This window comes from Ascaphus truei, chromosome 23, assembly GCF_040206685.1.
Source record: "Ascaphus truei isolate aAscTru1 chromosome 23, aAscTru1.hap1, whole genome shotgun sequence".
In the NCBI taxonomy this organism is placed as follows: Eukaryota; Metazoa; Chordata; class Amphibia; order Anura; family Ascaphidae; genus Ascaphus; species Ascaphus truei.
The window spans coordinates 2,000,221-2,027,737 of NC_134505.1; the positions used below are offsets into that span (position 1 = coordinate 2,000,221).

A 27,517-nucleotide genomic window follows, 5' to 3' on the forward strand; every position below is an offset into this window, starting at 1 on the left:
TACAGATGCAGAGTCCAGATCTTCCTCCAAAATTAACTCCAGACACTTTCAATGTTGCAGTCACACATGGGGTTCTGGCCTTGCTGGAGGTTTGGGGGTTCTGGCCTTGCTGGAGGTTTGGGGGTTCTATGTATGATCACGTAAGGATTAGCTGCAGCAATATCATGCAATGATGTGACCTGGGATAACTAGTAGAGATGTCGGTTACCAGTGATCTTCTCCTGCTGGTTAAAGCCTCACCACTAGTGGCCCCCATCTCTGTGGCCCCTGTGGGAAGAGCTCTTATCAGTGGTTACAGATAACGGACACCCCAGCCATAGACAAGCTAGTCACTGATGAAATCCTTATACAAGCCCAGTGGGGGACACTCGGGGCCATTGGAATAGTGCCATTCAGTCTTGGCAGTGGACACAACTCTCAATGGTGGTGACTCCAGTTGCTTATCTAGAACCCCACAATGCACTGCTTTCTGGGGGATCTGTGTATAACCAGAAGTGTAATCAGATCCTGGATTATTCACCCCTAATGTTTCCTAGAGGGAGATTGCGCCATGTCTGCGTGGGGGATGAATACTGCAAAACCAGGACTGGCGGAGCCTGGCAATTAGGAAGCCTTGAGCAGAGGATGGGGGTCCCAAGGTAATGCAATCCCCTGAGTGCCTGGATTGGGTGGGGGTGATTTCAGGGAGACGATATAAATGAACCATTTTTTCCAGTAGGGGTGAAGGGGGCGTCCCCCCTAATAAATACAGAGAGGTCTGTATACAGCTGGGGTGGGGCAGAGATTAGGGGGTAGGGCAGAGATTAGGGAGGGGGCAGGGGGGGGGGTTTATATAAAGAACAGACTTTAGTGGCAGGGAGATCTTGGCAGTAAAAGTGATGCTGATAATCACGAGGCCGGTACATGGGGGTTTTAGCAGCTAAAGCCCCAGTTCCCACGGACCCCCTCCCTAAATCACAGAGCCCGGCATTGTACCGGATGGGGATGGTCCTTCTGGGCCGGTTCCGTGTTCTGCCGTCTCCCCACCTCTTCATGTGACAGATCTGCAGCGCACATGTTCCCTAGTAGTATTTGTGCTGGTCTTGGGGGTGGGAGAGAGACTCTTTACCACTAACTGCAAATACTCTGTCCTATTACCCCTTTTCTGCCAGGGGGGCCTGTAACCCCTCGCTCCCCACTCATTGAGTGGCTGGATCTTATGCCCCTTTCTGTTACCAACGAGTTAATGTTTTGGACGTCTCCCTCGGGGAGGGCGAGGGGGCAAAGCGCTTTACTCCTTTGGGTAAGAGGGTCTCCCGCACAGTACCACTGCTTTATTCCACTGGCCAATCCTGGGCTTATTCTGCTTCATTGGCATGAGGATCCGTTCCCAGTGGGTGTCCGGTATACAGAGGAATAGAGATTACCAGTAATAAGCAGGGAGCGTGTAGTATGCTGTGAGGCCAGAGTCCCCATGTTAGGGCCATTCACACGCGTGTGCAGGGGGCAGGCGGTCTCAGGATATGGGATCAGGGTCAGAGGTCAGACCATACTGACAACATCTGCAAACCCGTTTACGGGAGATTGGGCAGAAAAATACGGGACGTCCCCTCAGCTTCCATACACCTGCCCCGGGATAATGGGAAAACTCATCAAATCAGGGGGTACACAGAAATCGTGGGGTCCGGGACAAATATAGGAAGCAGCCCCCCCCCCCCTGGATACTGGGAGGCGGAGAAGGTATGGGCCTGAGGGAGAGGGAAAAAGCAGGTATGGGGGTGTCACGTACAGTACACCTGTGAGCACGTGACCTGTATATGGGACAAAGGTTAATACACATAGCTATCCACAGGGTCCCCCAAATGAACAAATCTCCCCTCAATCTGTCCCCAATATACCATCTGTGACGGGCAGCACACGTGTGAGCACGTGACATATATGTAACCGGGGTTAATACACACGGCTAACTCGCTGCCCCACCTGTCTCCTACGCAAGGTACTTACAACAGGTTCATATTTACCCTCACTCTGTTACAATATATATATTTATCCCACCGCTGCCACCACCAAAGGAATTATTCACAGATAAACGTACAGAGTCTCTGGTCTCTGTTTATTAAAACTATGTCCTTATAACACACAGGAATCTGTTGTAGCAAAATGTGCCCGAAAACTACAGTACTCTCTACAAAGCGTGCAACAGTTCAATCATTTCAGCTTTAATATACAAAATATACAGTGTTTAGGTTACAGATTATTAGGAGAACAGGAGCATACAGTTATAAGAAATGCAGACAGTGTCATCAAATAAAAAGATAAAGAATTTCTATACGTTACCAGTAACACAAAGGTAACGTATAGGTCTGGCGTTGAAAAGTGCGAGACTTCACGTATCTTGTTGACGTCAGATACTCCCTTGGTTGAAATGTAACTCCTAATGAACAAAATAGGGCTTTATATGCGATCACCTTTCTGTAATATATATATATATATATATATATATATATAATCTCTCAACCCCCTTATAACGCTGCGCTTGGGGTCCAAAGAATCACACCGCGCTATAAGCGGATCGCGTTAGAAATAATGTACCATTGTATGTATTATACAATAAAGTATTTAAGATACCAATAATCGTGTTGTAAAGTATTCATACATACGAAAATTGGGAGCCACGCGTACACCGCGCTATAAGTGGATTCGCGTTGTAACGGGGTTGATATATATATATATATATATATATATCTCTCAAATAGAAATATTACTGTATGCTCATTTGCATGTCCTAGACAGGTCTGCAGCCCTGCCTTTCACCATTATCACCCAGCGCACTGCTCCCAGTGCAGCAAGGGATTCTGGGAAATGACATGCAAATGAGCACTCAGTGCCACCTTTTGCTTCAAAACCATATAACGTGTGTGTGTGTGTGTGTGTGTGTGTGTGTGTGTGTGTGTGTGTGTGTGTGTGTGTGTGTGTGTGTGTGTGTGTGTGTGTGTGTGTGTGTGTGTCCCAATCTCTGACCCTCCCATACCTGTGAGCACTTCCAATTAACCCCTCAAATGCCAGCCGGCTCCGCGTCATTTCCAAAGCGTTGCCTGAATATGGGGTGCGATTCCCCCAATGCGCCGATGTCTCTATTCTAAGCGCTAAATGCGAGAACGGATCTGGGTATTTTCTGGGTATCGAGCATTATTCGGAAACACACTACACTTTATTTCTCAATTTTCCCCAATTATTCATTTTTCTCCCTTTTTTTTTCGGCGCTAAATCTCTGCGCTGGGTTTTTCTTTATTTTATAATCCCCGTGGAATAAGAAAGTATTTCCCCGGCTGCTTTATTCCCATTGGGGACGGTTCACCCCGGACGCCACTTTTATATATTCTGCGTGTTTCTAGCGTATATATTCTGCGTGTTTCTAGCGTATATATTCTGCGTGTTTCTAGCGTATATATTTTGCGTGTATTTTTAAGACAATTTGTAACCAATGTTAACCTCTCATGTGTATTAATGTGTTCTGATTAAACCCAGATAGGGGAGCGGTGAGAAGGGGAACCGCAGTGACGGGCCTCAGGGTGCCGGCTGTGGGACAGCACCCCCGGATTCCCTGCAGGTAAGGAGGTGACTGGGTGCCCCCCCCCCCTGTATAGGGACCCAGTGAATGCACGTAGCCGGGCTCAGCACAAGCTGCATATTCACCTCTCACAGGGGCAGGTGTGTGTAATGCCCATATTTATCCTACAGACTAACTGCCCCTGCGTCTGAGGGAACCTTGTTCCTGCGTCTCCCTGCGTCTGAGGGAACCTTGTTCCTGCGTCTCCCTGCGTCTGAGGGCACCTTGTTCCTGCGTCTCCCTGCGTCTGAGGGAACCTTGTTCCTGGGTCTCCCTGCGTCTGAGGGAACCTTGTTCCTGCGTCTCCCTGCGTCTGAGGGAACCTTGTTCCTGGGTCTCCCTGCGTCTGAGGGAACCTTGTTCCTGCGTCTCCCTGCGTCTGAGGGAACCTTGTTCCTGCGTCTCCCTGCGTCTGAGGGAACCTTGTTCCTGCGTCTCCCTGCGTCTGAGGGAACCTTGTTCCTGGGTCTCCCTGCGTCTGAGGGAACCTTGTTCCTGCGTCTCCCTGCGTCTGAGGGAACCTTGTTCCTGCGTCTCCCTGCGTCTGAGGGAACCTTGTTCCTGGGTCTCCCTGCGTCTGAGGGAACCTTGTTCCTGCGTCTGAGGGAACCTTGTTCCTGCGTCTGAGGGAACCTTGTTCCTGCGTCTCCCTGATATCTCCCTCATCTCCTGCACTTTAATCCCAGGGGGGCAGAGACTCGGCTAACTGCGGGCTGACCTCCTCCTGATGGGATGTTCTCCCTGAATGGGTCCAGACACGTGAGGTTCTCCAGCTCCAAAACCAAACCCCTTCTCCTGTCATCAATGTTATTCGGGCCGGATAAGGCCCGAGTCCTGGGGCCGGATAAGGCCCGAGTCCTGGGGCCGGATAAGGCCCGAGTCCCGGGCCCGGATAAGGCCCGAGTCCCGGGCCCGGATAAGGCCCGAGTCCCGGGCCCGGATAAGGCCCGAGTCCCAGGCCCGGATAAGGCCCGAGTCCCGGGCCCGGAGAAGGCCCGAGTCCTGGGCCTGGGAGGCTGTGGGCAGCTGGTACTCACACATTAGGAAAGGGTTAGAGCCGGTGCTGATCCAGTAACCCAGTTCTGCGGTTCCACGCGCCCCCGGCCTCATGGTACATGTGCATCCTAATGCCGGGGGATGAGGTTGGATCGTCGCTGGTGATATAGAAGTGACACCGGTCCTGATCCGAGGACGGCTGCTCTGTGTATTACCGCTCACTAAGCTTCGCATTAATACACAGCTCCGGTGTCTGCTCTCCAACGCATTTCGCACCATCACAGTACTCATTTATCCTTGATAAAGTAGTGATAGTGCGAAACGCGTAGGAGAGCTGTGTACCTCCCTTTTTTTTTTTTTTTTAACAATCTCCGGGTATGGACACCTATCTACAATTAAGACAAAAGTGAGTTCCACCCGGAATAAGAATGATGTTTTAGACACCCCCCCCCCCCCCCCAATGAGGTGATTGACGAGTGTGGGACACCCCACCTTCTCTGGGCCTTCAGGGGGATATTTGTCATATTTGCAACCAACACCCACCTCCCAGGATCGGATAACATGTTTGCCCCTTTAACGGATACAAACCATTATGGGGTTTGCTGTTCCTGTGTAATTATTATTTGGGTTTATTGCTTGAGCGGCCGACACTTTTATTTTACGATTTCTAATACTTCCCTTGCATTGAGATTTGGGAATTATTGTCAGGGAGAAAGCAGAACAATCCTGCAAGGAGGGGGGGTACATGGAGAGAGGGCGAAGGGTAGAGGGTGCATCTCCTCTTTCCCCTCCTTCCCTTTCTACCTCCCCGTCTACCCCCTCTTAACCCCCATCCCGTCATGCCCCTCCCCCTCTTCACCCCCTCCTCTCCCATTCACCTCTCCTCCATCCTCACACCTCACTCCATCCCCCCCTCCCTTATCATCCCACTTCCATCTCATCCCTTCCTCTCCCGCCCCCCCCACCTTCCTCACCCCCATTCCACTCCCTCTATCATCCCCTCTCCCCTTTCAATCCCCCTCCCTCATACTCCCTACATCCCTCCCTCTCATCTCCTCCCTCCCATCCCCCTCAATATCATCATCCCCTCTCCCCTTTCAATCCCCCTCCCTCATACTCCCTACATCCCTCCCTCTCATCTCCTCCCTCCCATCCCCCTCATCTTCCCTCCCTCCCCTCATATCCCCCTCCTCCTCATCCCTCTCAACTCCTCCCTCCCCCTCATCTTCCCTCCCTCCCCTCCTCCATCGCTCCCACTCCCCTCAATCCCCCTCCCTCATCTCCCTACCTCCCCCCCCTCACCCCCTCCCCTCTCAACTCCTCCTCCCTCCCATCCCCCCTCTCATATCCCCCCCCCCCCATCGCTCCCCCCCCCCCATCGCTCCCCCCCCCCCCCCCAGTAACACAGAACACACACCAGCCGCAGGAATCAAACAGAAACGTGTTTGTTTTAATATAAAGATAAAAGTTTTGTGCAGAAGGTAAAACGTGTAAAAACAGTCGCCGTTCCTCGCGAGAAAACAAACAAAAAAAAACCTTCAAAAAGGAGAAAAACACACGGAAAAAAAATCCTTTTTCACATAAAAACTCTGACGCGTCTTTTTATTTTTACAGATTTTTTTTTTCTTCCTTTTTTCTTCATTATTTTTATTATTTCGTCTCGAAGACAAACCCCCCCCTCCCCCCTAATTAAAACGTTTTTTTTTTTGCTGGTGGTCAGTGGCGTAATTTCGGTATAACACAGTGCGTCCGACGCGGTGCGCGGGAGGGGAGAACGGATTTCACAGCTGTCTAGTGGTTAGAGAATCGGTCATAATGTATCTTCCCGCCCCCCGCCCCCCCCCCACCACCAATGGGCGATGAGACGAAATAAGGAAGCGACGCCTTCGTTGGCCGCCATCTTTGTGGCCCAGTCCCACGCAGGGGCAGAGCGAGACGCGGACCGGTGTAATGGGCTCAAGATCCGGAACCCAATGTGTCATGGGTTCAATGCTCGGGAAACCACCAGGGTCTTCCACTGGCCAACTCAACGGCCGCCCACAGGTCCCTGCTTCAGCACAGGTGGCTCAGTCAATGACCGACAACCCCCACCTGTGCTGAAGCAGGTGGCCCTTGAGGACTGGAATCTGTAATCCCATTGGGAACCGCCGTGAAGTTAAGAAAAAAAAAAAAAGCACTTGGGCGTCCAACACACTCCTCCGCCATTTTGGAAACAACCGCCATTTTGGAAAAGTACAGACATCCGGGTTACACGCAGCTGCTTGTTAAGGGTCCAAGACGCGTAAAAAATGGCCTCGTCCATTGTGTGTCTTGTTGTTTCCGGGACATATTTGGGCGCCGGGTTCGGAGACGGACGGTAAACGTTGAAGAGACGCAGAAGTGAGTGCGCCAAGTGCGCCGTGGTGGAAAGTGGGACTGAGCCTTATTAACGCTAACACGCCGCAGGGGGCGGCTTCATTTCCCCTCCACCGCCCCCCCACTGGGTTACACAGTGTCACATCTCCCCCGTCAGGACGCGGAACGCGTTGCCGGGAGAGATTCAGTCTCGTATAAAGTCTCCCGCTGCTTTTTCTCGGTCTATTCTCAATCCCGTGGGAGGGGGACCCCAGAGAGGCGCCGACTTCCATCTGAAGGGTGGGGGGTAATTGTCCATCCTGGGGTGGGGTATCCACACCTCTCCCTCTTTCTTGTAGAGACTCGTTTAATTAATGTGGAACCCCCCCCCCCCATGGCGGAGGGAGCGGTGCACGAGGGGGTGAGGGGAAAGGGGGAGGGGAGAGGCAGAAGAGGAGGGGAGGAAGAGGGGGGAGGCAGAAGAGGGGGGAGGCAGAAGAGGGGGGAGGCAAAAGAGGAGGAAGAGGGGGGAGGCAGAAGAGGGGGGAGGCAAAAGAGGAGGAAGAGGGGGGAGGCAGAAGAGGAGGAAGAGGGGGAGGCAGAAGAGGAGGAAGAGGGGGGAGGCAGAAGAGGAGGAAGAGGGGGGAGGCAGAAGAGGAGGAAGAGGGGGGAGGCAGAAGAGGGGGAGGCAGCAGAGGAGGAAGAGGGGGAGGCAGAAGAGGAGGAAGAGGGGGGAGGCAGAAGAGGAGGGGGGAGGCAGAAGAGGAGGAAGAGGGGAGGCAGAAGAGGAGGAGGAGGGGGGAGGCAGAAGAGGAGGAAGAAGGGTGAGGCGGAAGAGGGGGGAGGCAGAAGAGGAGGAGGAGAGGGGGAGGTGGGAACAGGGGGGAGGCAGAACAGGAGGAAGAGGGGGAAGGCAGAAGAGGAGGAAGAGGGGGAGGCAGAAGAGGAGGAAGAGGGGGGAGGCAGAAGAGGAGGAGGGGGAGGCGGAAGAGGAGGAGGAGAGGGGGAGGTGGGAAGAGGGGGAGGCGGAAGAGGGGGGAGGCAGAAGAGAAGGAGGGGGAGGCAGAAGAGGAGGAGGAAGGAAAAAAGGAAAGGGGAAAAGAGGAGGAGAGGAGGGAGAAGAGGAGGGAGGAATGGCGTAGAGGGAACGGAGGGGGGGGGGGGGTGGGGCGGAGGAGGCTGTGCGTGAGCTGGTGCCCGTCCCGATTCCTTGTTGCCCCCGGTGTGCTCCGGCGAGGGGGTGTCAGGGCGAGTGAGTGGAGGGGTTGCTGCGCGTGGAGCTGGGGGACAGGCTTGGGCTGCAGCTCCCGGGGGGCACGGGAGCGGGGTCTCTGGGGGCGGCCCCCCCCGGAGCCCCCGAGCTGTCCAACCCCTCCGAATTCTCCAACATCTCCTGGATGAGGGGCGGCATCGAGCCGGGTATCTCCATCTTCAGGGTGATCACCCTCTCCGCGCCTGGAACACACACACACGCGCGTCAGTTAGAGCGTCAGCTCTGGGACAACCTGCGGCTGCTCCGATGCCCGAGCCCAACGCACGTTTCATCCTCTCAGAGGGAAGTGTAATAACTCCGCTCAGGCAATAATTGTACTGTATGTGTGTGTGTGTGTGTGTGTCTGGAGAGCTCAAGGGAGGTGTGTGTATCCAGCTGTATATCGGGAGGGAGGGGTGTGTATATCGGGAGAGGTGTGTATATATAGCTGTATATCGGGAGAGGTGTGTATATCTAGCTGTATATCGGGAGGGAGAGGTGTGTATATCCAGCTGTATATCGGGAGAGGTGTGTATATCTAGCTGTATATCGGGAGGGAGAGGTGTGTATATCCAGCTGTATATCGGGAGGGAGAGGTGTGTATATCGGGAGAGGTGTGTATATATAGCTGTATATCGGGAGAGGTGTGTATATCCAGCTGTATATCGGGAGGGAGAGGTGTGTATATCCAGCTGTATATCGGGAGAGGTGTGTATATCTAGCTGTATATCGGGAGGGAGAGGTGTGTATATCCAGCTGTATATCGGGAGGGAGAGGTGTGTATATCGGGAGAGGTGTGTATATATAGCTGTATATCGGGAGAGGTGTGTATATCCAGCTGTATATCGGGAGAGGTGTGTATATCCAGCTGTATATCGGGAGGGAGGGGTGTGTATATCTAGCTGTATATCGGGAGGGAGAGGTGTGTATATCCAGCTGTATATCGGGAGGGAGAGGTGTGTATATCCAGCTGTATATCGGGAGGGAGAGGTGTGTATATCCAGCTGTATATCGGGAGGGAGAGGTGTGTATATCTAGCTGTATATCGGGAGAGGTGTGTATATATAGCTGTATATCGGGAGAGGTGTGTATATATAGCTGTATATCGGGAGGGAGAGGTGTGTATATCTAGCTGTATATCGGGAGGGAGAGGTGTGTATATCCAGCTGTATATCGGGAGGGAGAGGTGTGTATATCTAGCTGTATATCGGGAGAGGTGTGTATATATAGCTGTATATCGGGAGAGGTGTGTATATATAGCTGTATATCGGGAGGGCGGGTGTATATCTAGCTGTATATCGGGAGGGAGAGGTGTGTATATCCAGCTGTATATCGGGAGAGGTGTGTATATCTAGCTGTATATCGGGAGGGAGAGGTGTGTATATCCAGCTGTATATCGGGAGAGGTGTGTATATCTAGCTGTATATCGGGAGGGAGAGGTGTGTATATCCAGCTGTATATCGGGAGGGAGAGGTGTGTATATCGGGAGGGAGAGGTGTGTATATCTAGCTGTATATCGGGAGGGAGGGGTGTGTATATCCAGCTGTATATCGGGAGGGAGGGGTGTGTATATCCAGCTGTATATCGGGAGAAAGAAGTGTGTATATCTAGCTGTATATCGGGAGAGAGAGGTGTGTATATCCAGCTGTATATCGGGAGGGAGAGGTGTGTATATCTAGCTGTATATCGGGAGAGAGAGGTGTGTATATCTAGCTGTATATCGGGAGGGAGAGGTGTGTATATCCAGCTGTATATCGGGAGGGAGAGGTGTGTATATCTAGCTGTATATCGGGAGAGGTGTGTATATATAGCTGTATATCGGGAGAGGTGTGTATATATAGCTGTATATCGGGAGAGGTGTGTATATATAGCTGTATATCGGGAGAGGTGTGTATATATAGCTGTATATCGGGAGGGCGGGTGTATATCTAGCTGTATATCGGGAGGGAGAGGTGTGTATATCCAGCTGTATATCGGGAGAGGTGTGTATATCTAGCTGTATATCGGGAGGGAGAGGTGTGTATATCCAGCTGTATATCGGGAGAGGTGTGTATATCTAGCTGTATATCGGGAGGGAGAGGTGTGTATATCCAGCTGTATATCGGGAGGGAGAGGTGTGTATATCCAGCTGTATATCGGGAGGGAGAGGTGTGTATATCGGGAGGGAGAGGTGTGTATATCTAGCTGTATATCGGGAGGGAGAGGTGTGTATATCTAGCTGTATATCGGGAGGGAGAGGTGTGTATATCCAGCTGTATATCGGGAGGGAGAGGTGTGTATATCTAGCTGTATATCGGGAGGGAGAGGTGTGTATATCTAGCTGTATATCGGGAGAGGTGTGTATATCTAGCTGTATATCGGGAGGGAGAGGTGTGTATATCTAGCTGTATATCGGGAGGGAGAGGTGTGTATATCTAGCTGTATATCGGGAGAGAGAGGTGTGTATATCCAGCTGTATATCGGGAGGGAGAGGTGTGTATATCTAGCTGTATATCGGGAGGGAGAGGTGTGTATATATAGCTGTATATCGGGAGGGAGAGGTGTGTATATCTAGCTGTATATCGGGAGAGAGAGGTGTGTATATCTAGCTGTATATCGGGAGAGAGGTGTGTATATCTAGCTGTATATCGGGAGGGAGAGGTGTGTATATCCAGCTGTATATCGGGAGAGGTGTGTATATCTAGCTGTATATCGGGAGGGAGAGGTGTGTATATCCAGCTGTATATCGGGAGAGGTGTGTATATCTAGCTGTATATCGGGAGGGAGAGGTGTGTATATCCAGCTGTATATCGGGAGGGAGAGGTGTGTATATCCAGCTGTATATCGGGAGGGAGAGGTGTGTATATCGGGAGGGAGAGGTGTGTATATCTAGCTGTATATCGGGAGGGAGAGGTGTGTATATCTAGCTGTATATCGGGAGGGAGAGGTGTGTATATCTAGCTTTATATCGGGAGATGTGTGTATATCCAGCTGTATATCGGGAGGGAGAGGTGTGTATATCCAGCTGTATATCGGGAGGGAGAGGTGTGTATATCCAGCTGTATATCGGGAGGGAGAGGTGTGTATATCCAGCTGTATATCGGGAGGGAGAGGTGTGTATATCCAGCTGTATATCGGGAGGGAGAGGTGTGTATATCTAGCTGTATATCGGGAGGGAGAGGTGTGTATATCTAGCTTTATATCGGGAGAGGTGTGTATATCCAGCTGTATATCGGGAGGGAGAGGTGTGTATATCCAGCTGTATATCGGGAGGGAGAGGTGTGTATATCCAGCTGTATATCGGGAGGGAGGGGTGTGTATATCTAGCTGTATGTTGGGAGGGAGAGGTGTGTATATCCAGCTGTATATCGGGAGGGAGAGGTGTGTATATCGGGAGAGGTGTGTATATCGGGAGAGGTGTGTATATCGGGAGAGGTGTGTATATCGGGAGAGGTGTGTATATCGGGAGAGGTGTGTATATCGGGAGAGGTGTGTATATCGGGAGAGGTGTGTATATCGGGAGAGGTGTGTATATCGGGAGAGGTGTGTATATCGGGAGAGGTGTGTATATCGGGAGAGGTGTGTATATCGGGAGAGGTGTGTATATCTAGCTGTATATCGGGAGAGGTGTGTATATATAGCTGTATATCGGGAGGGAGAGGTGTGTATATCGGGAGAGGTGTGTATATCTAGCTGTATATCGGGAGAGGTGTGTATATCTAGCTGTATATCGGGAGAGGTGTGTATATCTAGCTGTATATCGGGAGAGGTGTGTATATATCTAGCTGTATATCGGGAGAGGTGTGTATATATAGCTGTATATCGGGAGAGGTGTGTATATATAGCTGTATAGCGGGAGAGGTGTGTATATATAGCTGTATAGCGGGAGAGGTGTGTATATATAGCTGTATATCGGGAGAGGTGTGTATATATAGCTGTATATCGGGAGGGAGAGGTGTGTATATCGGGAGAGGTGTGTATATCTAGCTGTATATCGGGAGAGGTGTGTATATCTAGCTGTATATCGGGAGAGGTGTGTATATCTAGCTGTATATCGGGAGAGGTGTGTATATCTAGCTGTATATCGGGAGAGGTGTGTATATCTAGCTGTATATCGGGAGAGGTGTGTGTATATCTAGCTGTATATCGGGAGAGGTGTGTGTATATCTAGCTGTATATCGGGAGAGGTGTGTATATATAGCTGTATATCGGGAGAGGTGTGTATATATAGCTGTATAGCGGGAGAGGTGTGTATATATAGCTGTATATCGGGAGAGGTGTGTATATATAGCTGTATATCGGGAGGGAGAGGTGTGTATATCGGGAGAGGTGTGTATATATAGCTGTATATCGGGAGGGAGAGGTGTGTATATCCAGCTGTATATCGGGAGGGAGAGGTGTGTATATATAGCTGTATATCGGGAGAGGTGTGTATATCTAGCTGTATATCGGGAGAGGTGTGTATATATAGCTGTATATCGGGAGAGGTGTGTATATCTAGCTGTATATCGGGAGAGGTGTGTATATATAGCTGTATATCGGGAGAGGTGTGTATATATAGCTGTATATCGGGAGAGGTGTGTATATCGGGAGAGATGTGTATATATAGCTGTATATCGGGAGAGGTGTGTGTATATATAGCTGTATAGCGGGAGAGGTGTGTATATATAGCTGTATATCGGGAGAGGTGTGTATATATAGCTGTATATCGGGAGGGAGAGGTGTGTATATCGGGAGAGGTGTGTATATATAGCTGTATATCGGGAGGGAGAGGTGTGTATATCCAGCTGTATATCGGGAGGGAGAGGTGTGTATATATAGCTGTATATCGGGAGAGGTGTGTATATCTAGCTGTATATCGGGAGAGGTGTGTATATATAGCTGTATATCGGGAGGGAGAGGTGTGTATATCGGGAGAGGTGTGTATATATAGCTGTATATCGGGAGGGAGAGGTGTGTATATCCAGCTGTATATCGGGAGGGAGAGGTGTGTATATATAGCTGTATATCGGGAGAGGTGTGTATATATAGCTGTATCTCGGGAGAGGTGTGTATATATAGCTGTATATCGGGAGAGGTGTGTATATATAGCTGTATATCGGGAGAGGTGTGTATATCGGGAGAGATGTGTATATATAGCTGTATATCGGGAGGGAGAGGTGTGTATATCCAGCTGTATATCGGGAGGGAGAGGTGTGTATATATAGCTGTATATCGGGAGAGGTGTGTATATCTAGCTGTATATCGGGAGAGGTGTGTATATATAGCTGTATATCGGGAGAGGTGTGTATATCTAGCTGTATATCGGGAGAGGTGTGTATATATAGCTGTATATCGGGAGAGGTGTGTATATATAGCTGTATATCGGGAGAGGTGTGTATATCGGGAGAGATGTGTATATATAGCTGTATATCGGGAGAGGTGTGTATATCTAGCTGTATATCGGGAGAGGTGTGTATATATAGCTGTATATCGGGAGAGGTGTGTATATCTAGCTGTATATCGGGAGAGGTGTGTATATATAGCTGTATATCGGGAGAGGTGTGTATATATAGCTGTATATCGGGAGAGGTGTGTATATCGGGAGAGATGTGTATATATAGCTGTATATCGGGAGAGGTGTGTATATATAGCTGTATAGCGGGAGAGGTGTGTATATATAGCTGTATATCGGGAGAGGTGTGTATATATAGCTGTATATCGGGAGGGACAGGTGTGTATATCGGGAGAGGTGTGTATATATAGCTGTATATCGGGAGGGAGAGGTGTGTATATCCAGCTGTATATCGGGAGGGAGAGGTGTGTATATATAGCTGTATATCGGGAGAGGTGTGTATATCTAGCTGTATATCGGGAGAGGTGTGTATATATAGCTGTATATCGGGAGGGAGAGGTGTGTATATCGGGAGAGGTGTGTATATATAGCTGTATATCGGGAGGGAGAGGTGTGTATATCCAGCTGTATATCGGGAGGGAGAGGTGTGTATATATAGCTGTATATCGGGAGAGGTGTGTATATATAGCTGTATATCGGGAGAGGTGTGTATATATAGCTGTATATCGGGAGGGAGAGGTGTGTATATCGGGAGAGGTGTGTATATAAAGCTGTATATCGGGAGGGAGAGGTGTGTATATCCAGCTGTATATCGGGAGGGAGAGGTGTGTATATCTAGCTGTATATCGGGAGAGGTGTGTATATATAGCTGTATATCGGGAGAGGTGTGTATATCTAGCTGTATATCGGGAGAGGTGTGTATATATAGCTGTATATCGGGAGAGGTGTGTGTATATATAGCTGTATATCGGGAGAGGTGTGTATATCGGGAGAGGTGTGTATATATAGCTGTATATCGGGAGGGAGAGGTGTGTATATCCAGCTGTATATCGGGAGGGAGAGGTGTGTATATCTAGCTGTATATCGGGAGAGGTGTGTATATATAGCTGTATATCGGGAGAGTTGTGTATATATAGCTGTATATCGGGAGAGGTGTGTATATATAGCTGTATATCGGGAGAGGTGTGTATATCGGGAGAGGTGTGTATATATAGCTGTATATCGGGAGAGGTGTGTATATCTAGCTGTATATCGGGAGAGGTGTGTATATCTAGCTGTATATCGGGAGAGGTGTGTATATATATATAGCTGTATATCGGGAGAGGTGTGTGTATATATATATAGCTGTATATCGGGAGAGGTGTGTATATATAGCTGTATATCGGGAGAGGTGTGTATATCTAGCTGTATATCGGGAGAGGTGTATATATCTAGCTGTATATCGGGAGAGGTGTATATATAGCTGTATATCGGGAGAGGTGTGTATATCTAGCTGTATATCGGGAGAGGTGTCTATATATAGCTGTATATCGGGAGAGGTGTGTATATATAGCTGTATATCGGGAGAGGTGTGTATATCTAGCTGTATATCGGGAGAGGTGTGTATATATAGCTGTATATCGGGAGAGGTGTGTATATCTAGCTGTATATCGGGAGAGGTGTGTATATATAGCTGTATATCGGGAGAGGTGTGTATATCTAGCTGTATATCGGGAGAGGTGTGTATATCTAGCTGTATATCGGGAGAGGTGTGTGTATATATAGCTGTATATCGGGAGGGAGAGGTGTGTATATATAGCTGTATATCGGGAGAGGTGTGTATATCTAGCTGTATATCGGGAGAGGTGTGTATATAGCTGTATATCGGGAGAGGTGTGTATATCCAGCTGTATATCGGGAGGGAGAAGTGAGTATATCTAGCTGTATATCGGGAGAGGTGTGTATATCTAGCTGTATATCGGGAGACGTGTGTATATCTAGCTGTATATCGGGAGGGAGAGGTGTGTATATATAGCTGTATATTGGGAGAGGTGTGTATATCGGGAGAGGTGTGTATATATAGCTGTATATCGGGAGAGGTGTGTATATCTAGCTGTATATCGGGAGGGAGAGGTGTGTATATATAGCTGTATATTGGGAGAGGTGTGTATATATAGCTGTATATCGGGAGGGAGAGGTGTGTATATAAAGCTGTATATCGGGAGAGGTGTGTATATCGGGGGAGGTGTGTGTATATCTAGCTGTATATCGGGAGAGGTGTGTATATATAGCTGTATATCGGGAGAGGTGTGTATATCTAGCTGTATATCGGGAGAGGTGTGTATATCTAGCTGTATATCGGGAGAGGTGTGTATATCTAGCTGTATATCGGGAGGGAGAGGTGTGTATATCTAGCTGTATATCGGGAGAGGTGTGTGTATATAGCTGTATAGCGGGAGAGGTGTGTATATATAGCTGTATATCGGGAGAGGTGTGTATATATAGCTGTATATCGGGAGAGGTGTGTATATATAGCTGTATATCGGGAGAGGTGTGTATATATAGCTGTATATCGGGAGGGAGAGGTGTGTATATATAGCTGTATATCGGGAGAGGTGTGTATATATAGCTGTATATCGGGAGAGGTGTGTATATATAGCTGTATATCGGGAGAGGTGTGTATATATAGCTGTATATCGGGAGAGGTGTGTATATCTAGCTGTATATCGGGAGAGGTGTGTATATATAGCTGTATATCGGGAGGGAGAGGTGTGTATATCTAGCTGTATATCGGGAGAGGTGTGTATATATAGCTGTATATCGGGAGAGGTGTGTATATATAGCTGTATATCGGGAGAGGTGTGTATATCTAGCTGTATATCGGGAGAGGTGTGTATATATAGCTGTATATCGGGAGGGAGAGGTGTGTATATATAGCTTTATATCGGGAGAGGTGTGTATATCTAGCTGTATATCGGGAGAGGTGTGTATATAGCTGTATATCGGGAGAGGTGTGTATATCCAGCTGTATATCGGGAGGGAGAGGTGTGTATATCTAGCTGTATATCGGGAGAGGTGTGTATATCTAGCTGTATATCGGGAGAGGTGTGTATATCTAGCTGTATATCGGGAGGGAGAGGTGTGTATATATAGCTGTATATTGGGAGAGGTGTGTATATCGGGAGAGGTGTGTATATCTAGCTGTATATCGGGATAGGTGTGTATATCTAGCTGTATATCGGGAGAGGTGTGTATATCTAGCTGTATATCGGGAGGGAGAGGTGTGTATATATAGCTGTATATCGGGAGGGAGAGGTGTGTATATCTAGCTGTATATCGGGAGAGGTGTGTGTATATATAGCTGTATATCGGGAGACGTGTGTATATATAGCTGTATATCGGGAGAGGTGTGTATATCTAGCTGTATATCGGGAGAGGTGTGTATATCTAGCTGTATATCGGGAGGGAGAGGTGTGTATATCTAGCTGTATATCGGGAGAGGTGTGTGTATATATAGCTGTATATCGGGAGAGGTGTGTATATAGCTGTATAGCGGGAGAGGTGTGTATATATAGCTGTATATCGGGAGGGAGAGGTGTGTGTATATCCAGCTGTATATCGGGAGAGGTGTGTATATATAGCTGTATATCGGGAGAGGTGTGTGTATATATAGCTGTATATCGGGAGAGGTGTGTATATATAGCTGTATATCGGGAGAGGTGTGTATATATAGCTGTATATCGGGAGAGGTGTGTATATCTAGCTGTATATCGGGAGAGGTGTGTGTATATATAGCTGTATATCGGGAGGGAGAGGTGTGTATATATAGCTGTATATCGGGAGAGGTGTGTATATCTAGCTGTATATCGGGAGGGAAAGGTGTGTATATCTAGCTGTATATCGGGAGAGGTGTGTGTATATATAGCTGTATATCGGGAGAGGTGTGTATATAGCTGTATAGCGGGAGAGGTGTGTATATATAGCTGTATATCGGGAGAGGTGTGTATATATAGCTGTATATCGGGAGAGGTGTGTATATCTAGCTGTATATCGGGAGGGAGAGGTGTGTATATCTAGCTGTATATCGGGAGGGAGAGGTGTGTATATCCAGCTGTATATCGGGAGGGAGAGGGGTGTATATCCAGCTGTATATCGGGAGGGAGAGGTGTGTATATATAGCTGTATATCGGGAGGGAGAGGTGTGTATATCTAGCTGTATATCGGGAGAGGTGTGTGTATATCTAGCTGTATATCGGGAGGGAGAGGTGTGTATATATAGCTGTATATCGGGAGGGAGAGGTGTGTATATCTAGCTGTATATCGGGAGGGAGAGGTGTGTATATATAGCTGTATATCGGGAGAGGTGTGTATATATAGCTGTATATCGGGAGAGGTGTGTATATATAGCTGTATATCGGGAGGGGTGTGTATATATAGCTGTATATCGGGAGGGAGAGGTGTGTATATATAGCTGTATATCGGGAGAGGTGTGTATATATAGCTGTATATCGGGAGGGAGAGGTGTGTATATCTAGCTGTATATCGGGAGAGGTGTGTATATATAGCTGTATATCGGGAGAGGTGTGTATATATAGCTGTATATCGGGAGAGGTGTGTATATATAGCTGTATATCGGGAGAGGTGTGTATATATAGCTGTATATCGGGAGAGGTGTGTATATATAGCTGTATATCGGGAGAGGTGTGTATATATAGCTGTTTATCGGGAGAGGTGTGTATATATAGCTGTATATCGGGAGAGGTGTGTATATATAGCTGTATATCGGGAGAGGTGTGTATATATAGCTGTATATCGGGAGAGGTGTGTATATATAGCTGTATATCGGGAGAGGTATGTATATATAGCTGTATATCGGGGGAGGTGTGTATATATAGCTGTATATCGGGGGAGGTGTGTATATATAGCTGTATATCCAGCCCCCGGATTTGGCTGAATGTATAAACCCTTCGCAGCGCGCAGCCCACCCCTGGCAGAAGGAGTAGTCGCACCGGCGTCCTCCCCCCGGCAGAGGGGATCCCCGGCTGCGCCTCTCCCCCGCCCCCTCCCCCCCGGCTCACCCTTGGCACTGATGCTCCGCAGGTCGGTGATCTTCATCAGCATTTTGGGGAACATGTGGGGTTTTTTGGGGCGCCGTTTCCGGACGTAGATTTTTAGCGCCTCCAGCAGCGGCTCCTGCAGCTTGTCCACCTTGTCCGGCTGCTCCAGGTCCTGGCGGTCTGAGGCGGGGCAAAGAGTGATACTCAGTGCCGCTATACATATATATATCTCCTCCTATTACCCCATATAACCGCTTACTATAACCCCTCCTATTACCCCATATACCCCCTCCCTATAACCCCTCCTATTACCCCTTATACCCCCTCCCTATAACCCCTCCTATTACCCCATATACCCCCTCCCTATAACTCCTATTACCTCATATACCCCCTCCCTATTACCCCATATACCCCCTCCCTATAACTCCTCCTATTACCCCATATAACCCCTCCCTATAACCCCTCCTATTACCCCATATAACCCCTCCCTATAACTCATCCCATTATCCCATATACCCCCTCCCTATAACCCCTCCTATTACCCCATATACCCCCTCCCTATAACTCCCCCTATTACCCCATATAACCGCTTACTATAACCCCTCCTATTACCCCATATACCCCCTCCCTATAACCCCTCCTATTACCCCTTATACCCCCTCCCTATAACCCCTCCTATTACCCCATATACCCCCTCCCTATAACTCCTCCTATTACCCCATATACCCCCTCCCTATAACTCCTATTACCTCATATACCCCCTCCCTATTACCCCATATACCCCCTCCCTATAACTCCTCCTATTACCCCATATAACCCCTCCCTATAACCCCTCCTATTACCCCATATACCCCCTCCCTATAACTCCCCCTATTACCCCATATAACCGCTTACTATAACCCCTCCTATTACCCCATATACCCCCTCCCTATAACCCCTCCTATTACCCCTTATACCCCCTCCCTATAACCCCTCCTATTACCCCATATACCCCCTCCCTATAACTCCTCCTATTACCCCATATACCCCCTCCCTATAACTCCTATTACCTCATATACCCCCTCCCTATTACCCCATATACCCCCTCCCTATAACTCCTCCTATTACCCCATATACCCCCTCCCTATAACCCCTCCTATTACCCCTTATACCCCCTCCCTATAACCCCTCCTATTACCCCATATACCCCCTCCCTATAACTCCTCCTATTACCCCATATACCCCCTCCCTATAACTCCTATTACCTCATATACCCCCTCCCTATTACCCCATATACCCCCTCCCTATAACTCCTCCTATTACCCCATATAACCCCTCCCTATAACCCCTCCTATTACCCCATATACCCCCTCCCTATAACTCCCCCTATTACCCCATATAACCCCTCCCTATAACCCCTCCTATTACCCCATATAACCCCTCCCTATAACTCCTCCCATTATCCCATATACCCCCTCCCTATAACCCCTCCTATTACCCCTTATACCCCCTCCCTATAACTCCCCCTATTACCCCATATAACCCCTCCCTATAACCCCTCCTATTACCCCATATAACCCCTCCCTATAACTCCTCCCATTATCCCATATACCCCCTCCCTATAACCCCTCCTATTACCCCATATACCCCCTCCCTATAACTCCCCCTATTACCCCATATAACCCCTCCCTATAACCCCTCCTATTACCCCATATAACCCCCTCCCTGTAACTCCTCCTATTACCCCATATACCCCCTCCCTATACCTCCTACTAACAGTCACTGAGAATTGTGAATACTGCAGTACTGCCAGTGACCACAGGGTGTCCCCCCTGCGTCACATACCCTGATACTGCAGTACTGCCAGTGACCACAGGGTGTCCCACCTGCATCACATACCCTCTAATACTGCAGTACTGCCAGTGACCACAGGGTGTCCCACCTGCATCACATACCCTCTAATACTGCAGTACTGCCAGTGACCACAGGGTGTCCCACCTGCATCACATACCCTGATACTGCAGTACCTGCGAGTGTACGCAGCGCTGTACCAAATAACTACCCAGGGAGCATAACGTGCACACAGTGGGGGCGAGAGGTACACACACACACCCCAAGTAACAGCATGAGGCGCCGGGGCGTTCTGCCTGGACCCCGGAGTGGGAGAACCTCAGGCAGCGGAAATTTAAGAGTGTGAGCTCTTGGGGGGAAGGGGCCCTCACCTCCGCAGATCAGGCAGATGGCGCTGAGGAGGCCCGTCTCCGCGTCGTCCATCTCGAGCGGCAGCAGCTGGTTGGCGAAGGCGAAGACGAGGTCGGTGAGCGGGCCGAAGCCGGCGTTGTGCATCTGCGTGCGGTTCAGCGTCAGGCCGTCCGAGAACGTCATGGTGTCCTGGTCCTGCGTGTAACGTGTGCAAATCCGCAGGATCTGCGCGCGGCCGGGAGAGAACAAGATGGAGGCGTGAGAGGGGCGCTACTCAATATAGAGTGTAAGCTCTTCGGGGCAGGGACTCCTTTTCCTAAATGGACTTTTAAGTCTGAAGCACACGATCTGTTATTTGTATTATTTGTTATTTATATGATTGTCGCGTGTATTACTGCGGTGACGCGCTGCGTATATTAATGGCGCTATATACATAAAGACACACATACACACACACGTAGGGCAAGTGACCATGAGTGACAAGCTGAGAGGTCTCCAGGAGGTCCCCTGCATCTGAACCCATAGTATCCTTCTGCATAGGGCAAGTGGCCATGAGTGACAAGCGGAGAGGTCTCCAGGAGGCCCCCTGCATCTAAACCCACAGTATCCTTCTGCATAGGGCAAGTGACCATGAGTGACAAGCGGAGAGGTCTCCAGGAGGTCCCCTGCATCTGAACCCATAGTATCCTTCTGCATAGGGCAAGTGGCCATGAGTGACAAGCGGAGAGGTCTCCAGGAGGCCCCCTGCATCTAAACCCACAGTATCCTTCTGCATAGGGCAAGTGACCATGAGTGACAAGCGGAGAGGTCTCCAGGAGGCCCCCTGCATCTGAACCCATAGTATCCTTCTGCATAGGGCAAGTGACCATGAGTGACAAGCGGAGAGGTCTCCAGGAGGTCCCCTGCATCTGAACCCATAGTATCCTTCTGCATAGGGCAAGTGACCCTGAGTGACAAGCGGAGAGGTCTCCAGGAGGTCCCCTGCATCTGAACCCATAGTATCCTTCTGCGTAGGGCAAGTGACCACGAGTGACAAGTGGAGAGGTCTCCAGGAGGTCCCCTGCATCTGAACCCATAGTATCCTTCTGCGTAGGGCAAGTGACCATGAGTGACAAGCGGAGAGGTCTCCAGGAGGTCCCCTGCATCTGAACCCATAGTATCCTTCTGCGTAGGGCAAGTGACCATGAGTGACAAGCGGAGAGGTCTCCAGGAGGCCCTCTACATCTGAACCCATAGTATCCTTCTGCGTAGGGCAAGTGACCATGAGTGACAAGCGGAGAGGTCTCCAGGAGGTCCCCTGCATCTGAACCCATAGTATCCTTCTGCATAGGGCAAGTGACCATGAGTGACAAGCGGAGAGGTCTCCAGGAGGCCCTCTACATCTGAACCCATAGTATCCTTCTGCGTAGGGCAAGTGACCATGAGTGACAAGCGGAGAGGTCTCCAGGAGGCCCCCTACATCTGAACCCATAGTATCCTTCTGCATAGGGCAAGTGACCATGAGTGACAAGCGGAGAGGTCTCCAGGAGGCCCTCTACATCTGAACCCATAGTATCCTTCTGCATAGGGCAAGTGACCATGAGTGACAAGCAGAGAGGTCTCCAGGAGGCCCCCTGCATCTGAACCCATAGTATCCTTCTGCGTAGGGCAAGTGACCATGAGTGACAAGCGGAGAGGTCTCCAGGAGGTCCCCTGCATCTGAACCCATAGTATCCTTCTGCGTAGGGCAAGTGACCATGAGTGACAAGCGGAGAGGTCTCCAGGAGGTCCCCTGCATCTGAACCCATAGTATCCTTCTGCGTAGGGCAAGTGACCATGAGTGACAAGCGGAGAGGTCTCCAGGAGGCCCTCTACATCTGAACCCATAGTATCCTTCTGCGTAGGGCAAGTGACCATGAGTGACAAGCGGAGAGGTCTCCAGGAGGTCCCCTGCATCTGAACCCATAGTATCCTTCTGCATAGGGCAAGTGACCATGAGTGACAAGCGGAGAGGTCTCCAGGAGGCCCTCTACATCTGAACCCATAGTATCCTTCTGCATAGGGCAAGTGACCATGAGTGACAAGCGGAGAGGTCTCCAGGAGGCCCCCTACATCTGAACCCATAGTATCCTTCTGCATAGGGCAAGTGACCATGAGTGACAAGCGGAGAGGTCTCCAGGAGGCCCTCTACATCTGAACCCATAGTATCCTTCTGCGTAGGGCAAGTGACCACGAGTGATCGCTAAACGGCAAGTGGAGAGGTCTCCAGGAGGCCCCCTGCATCTGAACCCATAGTATCCTTCTGCATAGGGCAAGTGACCATGAGTGACAAGCGGAGAGGTCTCCAGGAGGCCCCCTACATCTGAACCCATAGTATCCTTCTGCATAGGGCAAGTGACCATGAGTGACAAGCGGAGAGGTCTCCAGGAGGCCCCCTGCATCTGAACCCATAGTATCCTTCTGCATAGGGCAAGTGACCATGAGTGACAAGCGGAGAGGTCTCCAGGAGGTCCCCTGCATCTGAACCCATAGTATCCTTCTGCATAGGGCAAGTGACCATGAGTGACAAGTGGAGAGGTCTCCAGGAGGTCCTCTGCATGTCTCAACCCATAGTATCACCTAGTCCAAGCACGACACCCCCTGGGTCGTCCTTCACAAGGTCACGTGGCCTCCTCCATCTCGGGAGCCTCATTCCTTTGGTGGGGAACTTTGTTTCTGTTAAACAAGTCCCAGGCGCCCCTTTCTTGATTCACAACCCCTCCCCCACTGCTCGCCCAATAGGTCACTGGCGTGGAACGTAGGGGTCAAGCAGCACAGGCCGGCTGGCGCCCGGGGTGGAGCCCACGACTCACCAGGATGTCCAGGCAAGCTGATTTCAGAAGGGTAATCTGGTCGGCGATGGTTAACGTGGTGAAACCCGGGAGCTGTTTGGCAAACTCCACCGTCTTGATGATGCATTTGGTGGAGAGTTCACTGAACTTGTCCCACAGGTCAATGTCCAGAGAGACCCTCTCCTCGGAGCTGTAATTCTGAGAGAGAGAGAGAGAGAGAGTGTGAGTGTGAGTGTGTGAGGAGAGACTCTCCTCGGAGCTGTAATTCTGAGAGAGCGAGAGAGAGAGAGTGTGAGTGTGAGTGTGTGAGGAGAGAGAGAGAGAGACTCTCTCCTCGGAGCTGTAATTCTGAGAGAGAGCGAGAGAGTGTGAGTGTGAGTGTGTGAGGAGAGACTCTCCTCGGAGCTGTAATTCTGAGAGCGAGAGAGAGAGAGTGTGAGTGTGTGAGGAGAGACTCTCCTCGGAGCTGTAATTCTGAGAGAGTGTGAGTGTGTGAGGAGAGACTCTCCTCTGAGCTGTAATTCTGAGAGAGAGCGCGAGAGAGAGTGTGAGTGTGAGTGTGAGGAGAGACTCTCTCCTCTGAGCTGTAATTCTGAGAGAGAGAGAGAGAGAGAGTGTGAGTGTGAGGAGAGAGAGACCTTCTCCTCGGAGCTGTAATTGTAAGAGAGTGAGTGTGAGAGAGAGAGAGTGAGTGTGAGAGAGAGTGCTGTAATGCTGAGGTCTCTCTGCCCCACACACAGACTGTGTACTTGCCCCGCTGGCACAGTGCGGGGGGGGGGGGGCACTCACTGTAGTGTACTTGCCCCGCTGGCACAGGGCGGGGGGGGCACTCACTGTAGTGTACTTGCCCGCTGGCACAGGGCGGGGGGGGGAGCACTCACTGTAGTGTACTTGCCCCGCTGGCACAGGGCGGGGTGGGGAGCACTCACTGTAGTGTACTTGCCCCGCTGGCACAGGGCGGGGGGGGCACTCACTGTAGTGTACTTGCCCGCTGGCACAGGGCGGGGGGGGGGGGGAGCACTCACTGTAGTGTACTTGCCAGCTGGCACAGGGCGGGGGGGGGAGCACTCACTGTAGTGTACTTGCCCCGCTGGCACAGGGCGGGGGGGGGGGGGGGTGGAGCACTCACTGTAGTGTACTTGCCCCGCTGACACAGGGGGGGGGGGGAGCACTCACTGTAGTGTACTTGCCCCGCTGGCACAGGGGGGGGGGGCACTCACTGTAGTGTACTTGCCCAGCTGGCACAGGGCGGGGGGGGGGGGGGCACTCACTGTAGTGTACTTGCCCAGCTGGCACAGGGCGGGGGGGGGGGGAGCACTCACTGTAGTGTACATGCCCCGCTGGCACAGGGCGGGGGGGGGGGAGCACTCACTGTAGTGTACTTGCCCCGCTGGCACAGGGCGGGCGGGGGGGGAGCACTCACTGTAGTGTACTTGCCCAGCTGGCACAGGGCGGGGGGGGGGGAGCACTCACTGTAGTGTACTTGCCCAGCTGGCACAGGGCGGGGGGGGGGCACTCACTGTAGTGTACTTGCCCCGCTGGCACAGGGCGGGGGGGGGTGAGCGCACTCACTGTAGTGTACTTGCCCAGCTGGCACAGGGCGGGGGGGGGAGCACTCACTGTAGTGTACTTGCCCAGCTGGCACAGGGCGGGGGGGGGGGTGGAGCGCACTCACTGTAGTGTACTTGCCCAGCTGGCACAGGGCGGGGGGGGAGCACTCACTGTAGTGTACTTGCCCAGCTGGCACAGGGCGGGGGGGGGCGGCACTCACTGTAGTGTACTTGCCCAGCTGGCACAGGGCGGGGGGGCACTCACTGTAGTGTACTTGCCCCGCTGGCACAGGGCGGGGGGGGGGGCACTCACTGTAGTGTACTTGCCCCGCTGGCACAGGGCGGGGGCGGCACTCACTGTAGTGTACTTGCCCAGCTGGCACAGGGCGGGGGGAGGGGGAGCACTCACTGTAGTGTACTTGCCCCGCTGGCACAGGGCGGGGGCACTCACTGTAGTGTACTTGCCCAGCTGGCACAGAGCAGGGGGGGGGGGAGCACTCACTGTAGTGTACTTGCCCCGCTGGCACAGGGCGGGGGGGGGGGGGAGCACTCACTGTAGTGTACTTGCCCCGCTGGCACAGGGCGGGGGGGGGAGCACTCACTGTAGTGTACTTGCCCCGCTGGCACAGGGCGGGGGGGGGGAGCACTCACTGTAGTGTACTTGCCCAGCTGGCACAGGGCGGGGGGGGGGGGGGGGAGCACTCACTGTAGTGTACTTGCCCAGCTGGCACAGGGCGGGCGGGGGGGGGGTGGGGGAGCACTCACTGTAGTGTACTTGCCCAGCTGGCACAGGGCGGGGGGGGGGAGCACTCACTGTAGTGTACTTGCCCAGCTGGCACAGGGCGGGGAATGTCTCTTGGTGAGCTTTGCGCACTTTCTCGATGAGATCCTCCGTCTCCGGGCTGAGCACGTAACTCTCGGGTGCCTCCGGTTTCAGGGTCTCCTTCTTCTTCTTGTTGCGGTCATTCTTACGGCTGCACGGGGAGGAGCAGGATACCAGGGGTTAATACTACCTGGGGGGGCCGGGGAGTTACAGTCACACGCCAGCAAGAGAACAGGTTACATGTCACTTATACACAGAAAGAGACAGCTCACATGTACTATATATCCGTGTACGTGTGGGTACACAGAGACACATATACACATCAATAAATCAATACCCACGCCTTGCGTGTGTGTCAGCGTGTATATAATCTGCACGTGCGTGTAATCTATACGTGCACGCACGTGTACGATATACGTGCGTGCAATCTACACGTGTCCGCGTTCTATAATCTGTAATCTATACACACGTGTGTAATCTATGCATGCGTGCAATCTGTACGCGTAATCTGTGCATGCGTGTGCGGAATGTGTGTGTTATCCATACGTGCGTGGGAGACATCTACACGCCAGTGTGTGTATGCTATAAGTGCGTGTGTGTAATCTATACGTGCATATTGACATCATCTGTGTGTGCATGTGTGAACCTATGCGTGTGCGTGGGGGTGTATATAATCTATACATGTGTGAATAATCTACGCGTGTCGATATAACACGCACCCAGCGGCTGCCCCCAGAGAGGCCAGGCCGGCAGACGTTTAGGCGTAACGCGCATTAAAGATAGAGCGAGAAGCACGCAGAACGTGCGGAACGCGTTGGGGGAAGGCGCTGCCAGCTGTAGCATATCACATCTTAACTGTAACTTACTGATACCCGTTGTGTGTGTTAATACAATCATTTGGATGTGTGTGTGTGTGTTAATACAATCATTTGGATGTGTGTGTGTGTGTGTGTGTGTGTGTTAATACAATCATTTGGATGTGTGTGTGTGTGTGTGTGTGTGTTAATACAATCATTTGGATGTGTGTGTGTGTGTGTGTGTGTGTGTGTGTGTGTGTGTGTGTGTGTGTGTGTGTGTGTGTGTGTGTGTGTGTTAATACAAATCATTTGGATATTCACATCTGGTGCGCTGTGCCACTTTCTTCTTGATATATAAAAGTGTGTGTGTCCAAGTGTATAATCTATAGAATGTGTGTGTGTGTGTGTGTGTGTGTGTATATATATGTATATATCATACAACTCTTAGATGTTATATTGCATATTCTTATATATACATACATATACAGAGTGTGTGTGTGTGTGTATACACACACACACACACACACACACACACACACACACACACACACACACACACACACAGCAGTATGTGAATTCCTGTCTGTCTGTGACCAGTCTATTTGAGGGGAGAGGGAGGGGGGGGGGGGGGGAAGGAGAGGGGGGGTGTATATATCACAGCTGTGGTCGGATATCCATCACTGGCTGCCGGGGTAGGGGGGGGGGGGGGGCGAGGAGGGGCACAGCTGGTGGGGACCAGCAGACAGCCAGGCTGGGAGAGGGGACTAAGCAAGACGCTGTCCTCTGAAGTGGGAGATGTAGTGACTACTTCTGCTGTGACATTGGGCGAACATTC

At 50.9% G+C, this 27,517-nt stretch overlaps 1 protein-coding gene across 1 annotated transcript in view; it reads right to left on the minus strand.

Annotated features, from left to right (window-relative positions):
• Positions 1-6,014: 6,014 nt before the first annotated feature.
• The window catches only part of LOC142473043 (retinoic acid receptor alpha-A-like), a 36,762-nt gene continuing 15,259 nt past the window's right edge, over positions 6,015-27,517 (minus strand). Inside the window, 5 exon segments of the mRNA XM_075580195.1 lie at positions 6,015-8,374; positions 18,543-18,701; positions 20,723-20,927; positions 23,534-23,710; positions 25,877-26,036. Coding sequence (XP_075436310.1) covers positions 8,163-8,374; positions 18,543-18,701; positions 20,723-20,927; positions 23,534-23,710; positions 25,877-26,036 — 913 coding nt within the window. The 3' untranslated portion in view covers positions 6,015-8,162.